General features: G+C 49.3%; 1 protein-coding gene across 3 annotated transcripts in view; it reads left to right on the forward strand.

The window, feature by feature from the left end:
- The first annotated feature begins 2367 nt into the window (after positions 1 to 2367).
- The window catches only part of FGF13 (fibroblast growth factor 13), a 262685-nt gene continuing 252360 nt past the window's right edge, over positions 2368 to 12692 (forward strand). The window contains exon 1 of one of the 3 annotated variants that reach the window (XM_064462926.1): positions 2368 to 2750. In XM_064462926.1, the coding sequence (XP_064318996.1) occupies positions 2702 to 2750 (49 nt within the window). In that variant the 5' untranslated portion in view covers positions 2368 to 2701. Of the gene's footprint in view, positions 2751 to 2858; positions 2961 to 12692 lie in introns of those variants that run through there. The other 2 variants (XM_064462929.1, XM_064462928.1) reach the window with 2 other exon arrangements.

Here is a 12692-nt window from a genome sequence, read left to right on the forward strand (position 1 = left end):
AAAGGCTGTGCAAACTGTACCCGGGCTGCAATAAGCTGTCATGCAAATGCCCTTGTATTTTGCATGCATTACACCACATTTTATTACTGTTTTAACTGACACTTCTAAGTCTTGCAAACTAGTAAGGGGAAAAACTAACTTGTTTCAGAACAGCAGGGTAAGGTGCCCCGGCTCACCAGCAGGTGCAACACGCTGAGCTGCTGCCTCCTTCCGATGTTTAGTTTGAGCGTAGAGGCCTCATTTGGGCGATGTACTAACTGCTCCTGTACAGCTTGACAGATCTGGCAAAGGAGAGAATGGCTAATGTAAGGCAAGCCCACTGTCAGTACTAAGCACAGCATTTACCAGTGGCCTCTGGTGCTGGAAAGGCCTTGGACCAGAAGTGAGAATTCTCTGTAACTCTCATCAAAGTCACTACAAGTGCCTTTGAAGTCAGGGTCAAGGGAAGTTGTACCAGACAGCTGAAATCTTGCTGGGGCTCACTGGCTACTTCTGACAACACTGGCTCAGCTGAACTGCAGAATCTCTCCTTCCCCACTCCTCCACTTCCAGCTCTTTGGTTTAGTGGTCCACATTCAACTGGAGAGACAAAGCCAAGAGAAAGCCCAAGTTTTTGATCCTCCTGGCAGGTCTTTGAAGTGTTAAAAAAAAAAAAAAATCACAGAAAAGGCTCAAGTAAAACAGCCACATATTGAGAGCACCCTAAGTCCACTCTCATCAGAGGCCTTACTGAACCTCTGCAAAGCAAAGCTGACCCTGGCCAGGACAATTGCTTGGTTCCAGAAACAGAGCAGAAGTTGTTCATGGTTCAGACAGATGCACAGAGGTCTGGAGGAGCTCTGCTTGAGGACTTGGGCTTCAGTTTTGTGCTTTGTGCATTTCTTAGGGGTAACTCATTTAACAAGCCTCAGCTTCAACAACCCTGATTTTCCTAATCACACCTGATCTACAGCCACTGAAGTGAGGTGGGAACGGGACTTCACCCCACGCTGGGGGCCAGCTGTGGCCCATTACCTCCTTCACCCAGGGGATGCCCTGCCTGCTGGCAGCCCAGCCACCCTCTGCTTGGGGCAGGAGGAGCCGGGGCAAGGCCGGGACCCCGCTGAGCACGGTAAGCCGATCTGCCTTCAGCTGTCCCCGGCGCTGGGCTGGAGCGAAGGGAGGGTGAAGGGGAGGAATTCGGCTCAGCTAAAAATAGCGGCTGCTGCCTCTGAGGCCGGGCCGGAGCCCCCCGGCACCGGGGCTGCCTCGGCGGGCGTGTCCGCACCCCCCCTCCCCTTGGGGACGGGATAAGCGGAGGAGCGCCCAGAAGCGACGGGGAGGGCTGTGCCCTGAGCATATTGCCTTCATCCGAGGGGATGCTCAGCCCTGCCTTGCTCCCTGCTGATCTTGGAGAAGTCCGTCGTGTCCTCACCGCTGACCAGGCCGCTCTGGGGGAGTTGGGGGGCGCCGAGGGGCTCCCCCAAGCACTTCGCGGCTCGCCCTTCCCAGCACTTTATTTTCGGCGCTGCCGAGCAGGGCCAGGCTCCAAGGGGCGCCGGCTGCATCGGGTTTACCCCGGCCGCCCCCCTCCCCCTCCCTGGGTGGCCCGGGGGGGTGGGGTGGCAGAGGACGGGGGCCGCGACCCCCCCGCCCATGATAGAGGGAAGTTTTACCCCAAGCGGGGGGCGAAAGGGTTGTCGCACAGGCAAGAGAAGCTTCGGCTGCTCTTGGGGGCCCCTTCCTTCTCGGGGGGGGCCCGTCGCACACCCCCGGGCGGAGCAGCAACAGGCTGCCGAGTTCGGGAGCAGGCGATACTGGGGGGCCGGAGCCTCCCCTTTATGGGATGGGGGTGGGAGCGGCTTCCCAAGGGGGGGGCAGGCCGGGTCTGTTCCATCTCCAGCCGGGCGCTGGGGCACTGTCCCGGGGCTGGAGGGCAGCAGGGATGCGCGGTGTGTGTCCCCCCTCGGGTACCGTGTCATGGGGAGTCGGGCTGGGTGATGGGGAAGGGGATGCGCGGCCCCGGGGGGGTGGCTGGAGGGGGCAGCTCTGTCTAGCTCTAGTCCTCCTCGCTGCCGGCGAGCGTAAACCTGCCGCCTCTTCTGCAGTGCCGGGGACTCGCGTCCTCCTCCTCCCCTCCGCGGCTGCAGCTCTGCTGCTCCATCCCATTATTACTAGGGGAGGATGCGAAAAGGAGAGAAGGAAAAAAAAAAGGCAAAACCAACCCCCAAGCAAACAGCCAAAGCGTCCTCGGCCCCCCCCCGCACCAACTCCCAGCACCCCCCTCCCCCCCGGTCGGTGGCACTTCCAGGACCGGCTGCGCTTCCCTGGCCCTGGGGAGGGGAGGCAGAGCCGGGGAGGCGGGAGGAAGGAGGGAGGGAGGGGGCCGGAGCCAGGCAGACACAAGGAAAATCGCTTTTGTCTCCGGCACGGCGAGCGGCGCAGGGGCTCGGTGCTGCGGCTGCCGGAGCCCCCCGCTCCGCGCCCCGCTCCGCTCCCGCAGGCACCGCGGCGGCACCGCGCCGGGGAGCGGGCAGCGAGCCGGCTCCTCCATCGGGGTGGGTTGTTTTTATTTTCCCCTCCCCTTCTCTTGGTGTTATTTCTGCCTTTTGGGCGTAGAGGATCCCCCACCCGCCCGCACGCTGCCCCCCGCCCCAGGTTGCTTTGGGTCCAGCCGGAATCCGCGACGCTCCCGGGGATTTTCCCACCCAAGCTGGGGTCTATGAGCGGGAAGGTGATCAAGCCCAAAGAAGAGAAAGATGCTTCCAAGGGTAAGGCAGGCGCAGCCGCTCCGATAAACAGCATGTTCCCTGGGCAGCCCGACCTCACCGGGCTGGGGGTGGGGTGGGGGTGGCACCCCTCCCGTAGCTCCGGGGACCCCGGGCACGGGTGGGGAAGCGGAGTGCGGGGAGCTGCCCAGGCACCCCGCCACAGAGCGGGGGGTGTGTGCGTGGGGGGGCCTCAATGCGGCACCGGCGAAAGTAAGTCGTGTTTTTCCCCCCTCCGGCGGGGGGAGCCGGCTCGGCCGGGAGGGTGCTCGGCGCTGCGGGCGGCCCCGGCGGGTGGGGGGCGGCCATCGCCCTGGGGACGCGGCGCCGAGGGGCGGGGGCTGCATGCGGACCCCCCTCCGGCTGGGGCTGGCCACGGGGGGGGGGGGGGGGGCGGGCTGCCTCAACCCGGCTCGCCCCCGCCCCCGGCAGGACCGGCGGGGCAGCTGGGGGGAGCGGGGTGCGCTCTCCGGGGGTGCATGGCCGGGGGCGGGGGGGTACGGTGCATGCAGGGTGTCCCTCGCCGGGGGTGCGTGCCCGGGGGGGCTTTGGGGTGGGGGGAGTGCCCCGCTGCGGGGTGCATGCACAGGTGGTTCCCCCCCCCCCGGGACGGGCTCCGCATCCCCCGCACAGCTCGCTCTGCGGTGTTACCTCCGCTCAGGGCTGTAGGAGTGCGTTGGATAAGTAGCTGGTGTGTGGGGGTGTGTGTGTGCGCTGGGTGTCTTTCCAGTAAGTAGTTTTTCCTGTGCATTTGCAGATAATCTGTGTATCTTCTCAAACGGGCATCCATGTGGGAGGCTGGTGCTGTGGGATACCCAGGTGAAGGGGTTACTCTTGGCCTCCCTGAAAGAGGGGAAAAAAACCCTCCTTGTTTACTAGTTTTCTAAAACCTAATGAGCACTTCCCTGTCATTTACTTTTTTAGCAGCCTGAGAGGCCAAATCAAAGTAATTCAGCCTTTCTATTCTTTTCTCAAAACTTTTTGGTTTTTTGATTTTGAAAGTTTGTTTAATGCTAGATTTGAGACCTTTATTGTTTTCATTTTATGTTCTCTTTTCCCTTAACTCTCTTTAGGATTTTTATCAGACTTTTATTTATTTCTCATAACGAGATAAAGTTCACCCTTCAGATGCACTGCAAAGCCTATAATTTCTAAGTAATTTTTTGTCTTTACATTATTTCTTTGATGTTGAGTATTTTTTCTTTATGGTGGCCTTTTTCACTAAAATGCTCTTTAAATAATTTATTAAGCAATGCAGAACAAGAGTCTTGCCTTTCTGAGGAACTATTTAGCATGATTTAGAACTGTGTTATAATCCTACACGAAAAGAAATTGTCATGCTTGTGCTATACCTGCTTGAAAGCTTGTTTTTTAAATCAAACATATATATTCCGTTTTGTGCTATGATTCCGAGTTTTAATGACATTTTAACTTCATCTTTGAAATTGCCCGTGTATAGGTTTGGGACGTATGCATATTTCAAAACACTGGGGCAAAAGCACTTGTATCTGCTGTTAATGAGTCAGTAATGACTTAGACATGCTCGGCTTTGATTCCTGTGGAGACAGTGTGCCAGAAGGTGTATATCCTGAGAATCCCAACAAAAACATTTGATGCTGATACTCCGCTTCCAAGAGCCGCTGGTACTCTCTTCGAGCTCATACAAAAACTTTCTCCCTTATCACGAAGTAAAGAGGCAGTTTCAGATACAGCAGGAGGAGCTGGTATGTGTATGAGGTGGTTTGGGACTGCTGTAGAAAAGTAGCGATGGTTACGGTCTGTGAAATATGCTCTTAAAAGGCTCCAGGTGCAGCGGTAAGGAGGTGGTATTTACCGGTTAACGTGTAGGCTGTATGGCCTTCTTTAGCCTCTGTGTCATACGCTAAAATAGGAAACAGTTTTTCCTCTGAACTATCTGAATTTTCTTTGGTGATTGTGAGTATTATTGCCTTTAGTGGGAATGTTTAATTTGCATCTAGCTATAGTAAACATAGGCTGGGTGGGTTTTTTTTGTTTGTCTTTCATACAATGAAAGAGTAATTTGGAAAGGATGGGATACCTTTTCCTGTATATTTCTGCAGCTATACTGAGGCACTGGGTACACATCAGTCCTGAGAGAAGGCTGTATGTTTTTGAGTGAGCTAACCACTATTTGAAAGAACAGTGTAATCGGTTTTCCTATGAGAGTAGCTTATTGTGGTGATATGTTCATGTACCCCACGTTCTGCAGGATATTCGATGTAACTTTAACACCTGCTGTAAATGCAGGTGTCTCAGGGCTGTATTTGCATAATAAACGTGGAGTACTTTGTAAGTGAGAACAGTGTCAGCCTTTCTTACTCCTGAAGCTTGCTTATACATTACAGGGTCCTGTGTGAGATGAGACTTTGCTGTAGTTCTCTGCAGAGCTTGGGGAGGGCTGTATTTGGCCCTGGTGTAGGGAGCTGCTTTGTGTAAGTTGTTGAATGGCACTTTCTACAAGCAGCTTTTGGGGTAGGTCTTTGTAGAAAAGCCTGATTTATACAGAACCTTGAAAGGCCATGGATTTTTGGTAGGAATCAGCACAACCCAGTGCAAGTAGTTACTGTCTTGCAATGGGTATTTTCTGTTAAATTACTCTCTCTCATAAGCCTGTGGTGGTATCAGTGGAGCTGTGCAGGTGTAACAGATGTATCAAAATCTATTTTTAAAGAAACAGGGTTTTTCCACATCTTTTCTTAAGCCAGAGGAATGTAACTGCTCGCTTCAGGGTCTGTTGGCCCCACTTATAAGCCCTGCCTAGAAAACCCAGTGATGGCTGTTTTGCTCAAAATTTGGCTGCTTTTAAACTGGCTGTGGATGTTTGAGAATTAACTATCCTAATCTAAATAAAGCTTATGGATTAACATAATGAAGTCGGGGATGTGCACCTTTATTTTCTGCAAAGCGCTGCATTAACTGTGAATGTATATGTATAAGATTATAGCATTGATTTTTTTTTTTTGAAAATTTTTTTAACTGTGTGAGTGTTAGAGAGCTGCAGGACACTGTAAGCCCAGGTAGGCTCCAAGCTGTCTCCCAAAGGCAGATGGGCAGCGCTGCCGCTTGAGCATGGTAGCTGTTTGTGGCGGCAAGCGGCTTGTTTCAGAGGTCAACCTGATCCCAGCTGTGTTGGTGGTTTCAAGTATGGGGCAGGTTCCCATGTCTCTTCTCACTCTGCACTCTCTCAGGGGTTAGCAGGAGCACGAGGATCTGGGTAACAACAGCTCAGCATCCTGCAGTGGATGCAGCCTGATGGTTGGTAACAGCTCTTCTTCCATGGAAGTTAGTTATGTGCTCACGAAATACACCCCGAAGTACGTTCCCGCTGGCAGCAGTGCAGTTCCCACCAGTCACATTCTTTTCCTGCCACGTAGCTGGTGTGGTGAGAGCCGCATGTGTGGCAGGGCAGGTGACTTCCCCCGTTCTCCCTCAAAAATCTTTTGCTTTGCACTTTGAGAACAGTATATCCAGTGTCCCCAGCGAGCCCTGGGGCTGCATCAATGCAACCCATTTTGAATGAAATACTTGAAAACCTTTTATCTGGGGGAGATGGGTGTGGCAGTATGTGGATATAGGACATCAGAAAGTGAGCTGAGACCTGCTGAAACCCTTTCACTTTGGATATGGGCCTTAAAGAGCTCGTACTGTCTTACAGGACTCTTACTGTATTACAGGACTCTTTCCAGAGGCTGCTTTGCAATTTGTGTGGCTCCTCCAAGGATAGTCAAGAGACAGAGTAGAGAATCTGAAACTAAATCTGAGGAATGGATTTATCTCCATTTGTTTTTCTTTCTACCAGTTGGAATATATACTGTTGCCTTCCCCATCAAGGCAGATGAAGGGGGATCTTTTCCTGTCACCATGCTTTCCCTGCGAGAAACTTTGATAGCTTTGCCCAGAAGTCTGATAACCTCAGCTGTAAGTTGTAAGAAAATGCAGAGTATATTTTCTTCTCCAGAAAGCAAATTAAGAGGAGTTTTTTGAAGCTGATAGCTTCTAATCTGAGAAGAGCATATTGAAATAGTGACAGTAAGGGTGAAGACTCTGGCAGTATAGGTACTAGTCTAATTTAGTGACAGCAGAAAACAAAGCACTTGGCAGGAAAAATAGAAGTCAGAATTTTGAGGTATCTATTACTGCTTTTCCTGGATTTGTGTGAATATAGTGTAATGCAGCTTATGATTGAAAGGTCTGTAGAAAAGCTGACAAAAATAAAGAAGCTGATCTCAACAGTTATACTTCTATAGTACTGAATCATGAGAAAGTAACTTACTTCAGGGACTGAAGAAGAGCAGTGCAGAGGCAACATGTAAGCTGACCATGTCTTGGTCTGAGTCCACTGAATCAAAATTAGCAGCAAGTGCAGACCCGTGTGAGAAGGGGGAAGGGAGCACAGTGCTAGCACCCTCATCTGCTGCTTGGCCAGCTCAGGTGGGAGGCAGGGCATTTGTCTTTTTATTAGAAGTTTGGGTGCCAATTCTTTTGCACCCCAGACGAAAAGCCCCAGCAAACTTCACCAGACACTGCAGTTTGACCTATGAACTTGAGTCTCTGTTCAGGCAGCTGTTTGCCAGCAGTAGATTTGGTCTTATTGTGGTCAATTGGTGCTATTGACTTGTGCATCAGAACTTGCGTTTGTATCATAAACGTTTAATGACGGTAAAGAATGAGTAGTTAAACTCAATGGTTTTATTTTGTTCACTTCTTATTAGAAAGCTCTGTGCCTCCTGTCTGAAATCTGAGATTGCAGATCCACTTTGAATAGATGCCTGCATCGCCCACTGGAAAGCGACAGCCAAAATCTGAGGGATGACCCACCCCATCCTAGCTATTAATGCAGCAGGTTACAATAGATACTGAGCTTTTGGCTGAGGTCCTGATCCATTCAAAATTCCTATTGACACCAGTAGGAGTTCTCTGTGTCTGCCTGTGACATTGCTTCTGATTAGTGGGTGGTTGTTAATGTGCCTATGCTTGGAATATTTACAGTAACTACCTCCTGTTATGACTCATTATCTGTGACTGGTTTTGGTTCCACAAACTAAAGTAACTCTCCATAAAAGATACATTTATAAAAGATACATCCTTCCCTCTAAATCCCAAGACGGTGGTCCCTGACATCTGTTGGTAAAACACCAGCAATTAGAAAATGGAAGTGGCCTTTGAGATCGAGGTGCCAGCACATTCGGGCCGATGCTCTGTAATGGTTTTCAGTGTTAGCTGAAGAAACCCACTTTAAGGCAGTGTTTTTAGGGAAAGCTCCGAACTCTGGGGTTTGTGATACTGTCGGTTCTCATATGACTGCTGTCTGTGGCAAAGAGCTTGTGTTGTATGGAAGGTAGTAAAATATAGTCGTCTTTTTTTGCTTATAGAGGAAAACTTAACAATAGTTACTTCTTGGCAGATGCCAAATCTCAGAGGAAAAACTCCCAGGCAGATAAAGCCTGGGGGATGAGTAGCCCCACAGAGCACTGCAGGGGACTGCACGGGGTGAGTACCAGCATCCATACCAGATGCAGAAGAATTGGTATGGCTCAGGCTTCTGGCATCTCTGGTCTGTGGCCACCTACAATATGCTGGAGACTTGTCATTAAATGTATTTGTGCCATTTACTGTGATTTCCTGCAAGGCATTGGTCTTACCCCTACGCTTTGGGAATTTTGTGCTGCAGTGTAGTCTTGGGTCAAATGAATGTTAATTTTCTTCCTCTGTGTGTGTTGTTTCTATAGTGTATTTAGGAAAAGTCTGCTCCAGAGTTACATGAACCACTTCCTTGGGAGAAAAGATGTGGCAAACGCTACTCCTCAGTCTCTTCCCTGCAGGCAGAGAATCCATGCTTTTATAAAATCCTCTGTGAATCTAGATGTGTGGTCAAACCTGTGTACAAAACATTTGTAAGCCTGGGAGGACAAAGTTCCCATCCTACATGACCTACAGCTTGGTATTTTCAGACAGAGATCTTTGAGTTAATATATATTGGAGAGGAATCGCTGTGTTGATTACCCTGAGATTAGATAGAGGTGCATGGGTGTGTTGTATGATTTGGTTGTAGGAGCTTTTACGGATTCAGTGGCTTCAGATCTATCTTGTGGGACTGAGCTTTTCCTGGCCACTTGGGTCCCTTTTAGTTGAGCTGGGCTCTGGGTCTGTGTGTCCCAAACATTGTTTTTCTTTCCTCAACTATGTCTGTTAGCCTAACAAAATTCCCTGCTTTTCCCAAAATGTGGCTTGGCCAAGCTTACATGAAAAGACATATGTTAAAAATGAAAATGTAACAACTAAAGGAACATGTTATTTACAATAATCGCTTTATTTTTTTGTGTGGTAACTTGAGTAAAGGGTTTCTTTGAATTGGCTGGTCTGGTCTCTTGCTCAATATTTGTATTGTTTTGCTGAGAGAAATGGAAGCGAAAATAATTTGAATTGCACCCCCAGGCAGGTAACAGCTCAGTTCTTTTCATGAAGAGAGTGTAAAGTGAGACTGTTCTCCACTTAATTAGTTTTGTGAGAGTGATGTATAACGCAAGGTCAGTGTTAAAGGAAGAAAGGGCCGGCATGGGTTGAATGCTGCTTACGTTTGAATAATTAGAGCATCACTCTAAGGTGGGAGGGAGCAGAGGGACTGAAATGAGGTGGGAAGAAGAGATATTCCTGAAATAGCAGTTGAATTGCCATTGGTCTGGATTGCATCATGCGTACCTCGTTCAAGATCGACTAAATCCAAACTAGCGGTGCCTTGTTACCTCTGACGCTGTGGTTGTGACTGTAGCTGAAATGAAGGTGTATTTATAGGGATTACTTGGGCCACAGAACAGAGTAATCTCTAGATGCTTTTCAGCTGAGGCTTGACATAACTGATATAAGGCTCTGTTAGTTCCTTTAAGAATAAATTTTTTAACTGGTACTTGGTATTTTTGATACAAGTGCTTTTAGTTACTTCCTGATTTAGGACAAGTTTCTTTTGTCTTGGTGGGATCAGATCAAACTTATGCATTGTGTAATCCTCATCTGACCCGAGAGGTCCACGGGCATTTGCTGGCTTTTGTAAAGTGACAGCTTCACCTCTGTGCATCGCTCTTAGGAGCCAGCACAGGGGATCCCATAGCATTGCTGTACTGCGCTGGTGCGCTTCTGTCTCCCTCTCCATGGAAGCTTTAACAACTGAGACTGGCAACACAGATGTGGGATTTCATTAGCAGTAGTGGTAGTACCCACATGATTATTTTTCTAACCTCCATCCTCCTCCATCCCCTTAGAATTTACTGTGCCAAGAGAGAAAATACTTGAGTGGTGGGTTGACCTTGGCCAGCTGCCAGACACCCACCCAGCTCCTCTGTCTCTCACTGGTCTCAACAGCATGGGGAGAAAACGAGATGGAAAAGCTCATGGGTCAAGATGATAAAGACAGGCAGATCACTTACTAATTACCATCATGGACAAAACAACCTTGACTTGGGGAAAAACTAATTTATTGCCAATTAAAATAGAGTTGGATGGTGAGAAATAAAGACAAAAAGTAAAACACCTTTCCCGATCCCTTTCCTTTTCCCCAGGCTCAACTTCACTCCTTCATTCCTGGCTCCTGTACCTCCTCGCCCCGACCCAGCAATGCAGCAGGGATGGGGAGTGGGGCTTGTGGTCAGTCCATAACAGTTCCCTTCCTCCTCATGCTTTTCCCCTGCCCCAGTGTGGGTCCATCCCATGAGCTGCAGTCCTTCAGGGTAAACCTGCTCCAGCGTGGGCTCTCCATGGGCTGCGGCTCCCTCAGGAAATACCCGCCTGCTCCAGCCTGGGGTCCTCCACCTGCTCCCCGCAGTCTCCCCAGGGGCAGCTGGGGAATTCCTGCTCTGGGGCCTGGGACGCCTCCTCCCCTCCTCCTTCGCCGGCCCCAGTGCTCCCGGGGCTGTTCCTCACACGTTTTCCCCTCACTCCTCCCTGCCGGGCAGCACTTTTCCCTGTCCCCAACATGGTTTCCCAGAGGTGCCTCCAGCATCACTGCTGGGCTCCGCTGTGGGGAACTGTCGGGAACCGTCGTGTCTGGCTCCAGGCAGCCCCAGCCTCACCTCACAGAGGCCCCTGCTGATGACACCCGGGCACTGACACATAATTCATCTTGCACGATGCCTTGGTGACAGAAGAGGCTTTATGGCTTGGCCTTGACTTCTGATGGCGAAGGTAACCTGCTAATTGCACTTCTCATTAGAATGGCCAAGAGAAGGGAATCAACAGAAGATTTCCTTGTTCTTCTGGAAGAAGGTGGCTGTTCCCATTGTGCCAGCACTTTCACCGGGGACTTCAGCTCCTCAAGCAGAAGGAGGAGGTGATGGTCCTGAGCTCTCCAGTTCCAGGAGGTTCATACAGGTTTTATTCACATGCTTGGTTTCGTTATAGATATTCAGGAGTTCTGAACAGTTTGCCCCTGCCCCCTATAGCCTGTATTTGCAAATCCAGCGGTAATCAGAAATAACGGGGTTTTGTTTGATTTTTGTTTGCTTTGTGTAATGAACCCTTGGAGTTTTTCCTTTTCTGTTGGTGATGACTTTTTCCTCAAATTTTAGAAATATTTCTGATTTTTGTTAAATGAAGGGAAAAAGTGCAGGATTTTTTCTTACTTTATGCAAAAAACCCCGAACAAGCAACCAAAAAAAACCAACCAACCCAACAATGGAAATAAAGTATAAAGGAAAACTTAACAGGTGAGGGACAGGGGAGACAATGGCAGGAGAATGGAGCATTGTAGAATGAGCTCCAGGTGATCTGCACCATGTCATCTGCTCACACCTGGCCTCAAACACTCTCTTACCTGCCCAGCAGACACATGAGTAGAGAGAGAGCTTTCTTCTGATCTTGTTTTTTTCAGCCATTGTTTCAGGAGTTATCGATCTCAGAAGGTGGTAGGCACCTTGCTTGTTTTCCCCCTGCTCCTGCTTTGAGTCTCTGTGTAGTTCCTTGGTACTGGCACAATGTCTGTTCAAGTGGCTTAGGCTGGATTTACTTCCACACATGGTCAATGTGCTGTCAAATTGCTTACATAGAAATGTTTTTTTTGCTTTGGATTTTCCACCTGCTGTGAATTTCTGTCCAGCTATCTTTTATGTTCAATAGACATACAAATTTCTTATGTTGCTCTTGTATCTCAATCTGCCCAAGCTGTGCTACGGTGCTGCCTCAAATGTTTTTTAATTGTAATTATACACTGTCTGAACTGCTGTCACTGATACTTTGTTCCTCCGAGTCCTGTAAGAGAACAAAAAACTATGACGGAGCCAATTGCCAAGGCAAGCTGTTGTCACTTCTTATGGGTGCAGCGCTAGAATTCCTGAACTGTGAAAGTCTCTTTTGTAGTGAAATAAAGATGTGGTGGTATTTTTGGGACCTGTAGCATTGGTGGGAATTGCAGGTGTATGCATTTTCTGGGGGAATCCTGCCCTGTAATTGTTTGAGGCCATCATGTAGTGCAGGTGCTCCCACCTACCCCCCACCACAGATGTTGAAGTGGTATTTCTTCTGACTGTAAATAGGAGAAAGGTCTCTGCAACCATACTGATGTACAATCAGTGCAGGTTTGTCATGTGCTCTACTTTACGTTTGCTTCTCATCTTGCATACCAGTGACTGAATGTTCAGAGCCTGCCAAAAATAGCTAACTGTTTTCAAGTGATTGGGCAAGGAGAACTGAAATGACTTTCATTTGCTGCTCTTCTCTTCTCCCTCTGCCCTGTGCTTGCTTTCTGAAGGAAGGATGTTGGGATTTTTTTAATGTATTTTGGTGGAAGTCAATAAAAGGTGGTAAAAGTGCAGTAAGTCAAAAGGGATGAAAAAGGTGATCAAGAGGAGACTTGCTCATGGGAAGGCTGCAGCAGCAGCAGACAGACTGGGATACTGCTCCCAGGAGCTGTGAAAAGATTTCTGGGATGTGTGACCT

The sequence above is a fragment of the Phalacrocorax carbo genome, chromosome 11 (genome assembly GCF_963921805.1).
Source record: "Phalacrocorax carbo chromosome 11, bPhaCar2.1, whole genome shotgun sequence".
In the NCBI taxonomy this organism is placed as follows: Eukaryota; Metazoa; Chordata; class Aves; order Suliformes; family Phalacrocoracidae; genus Phalacrocorax; species Phalacrocorax carbo.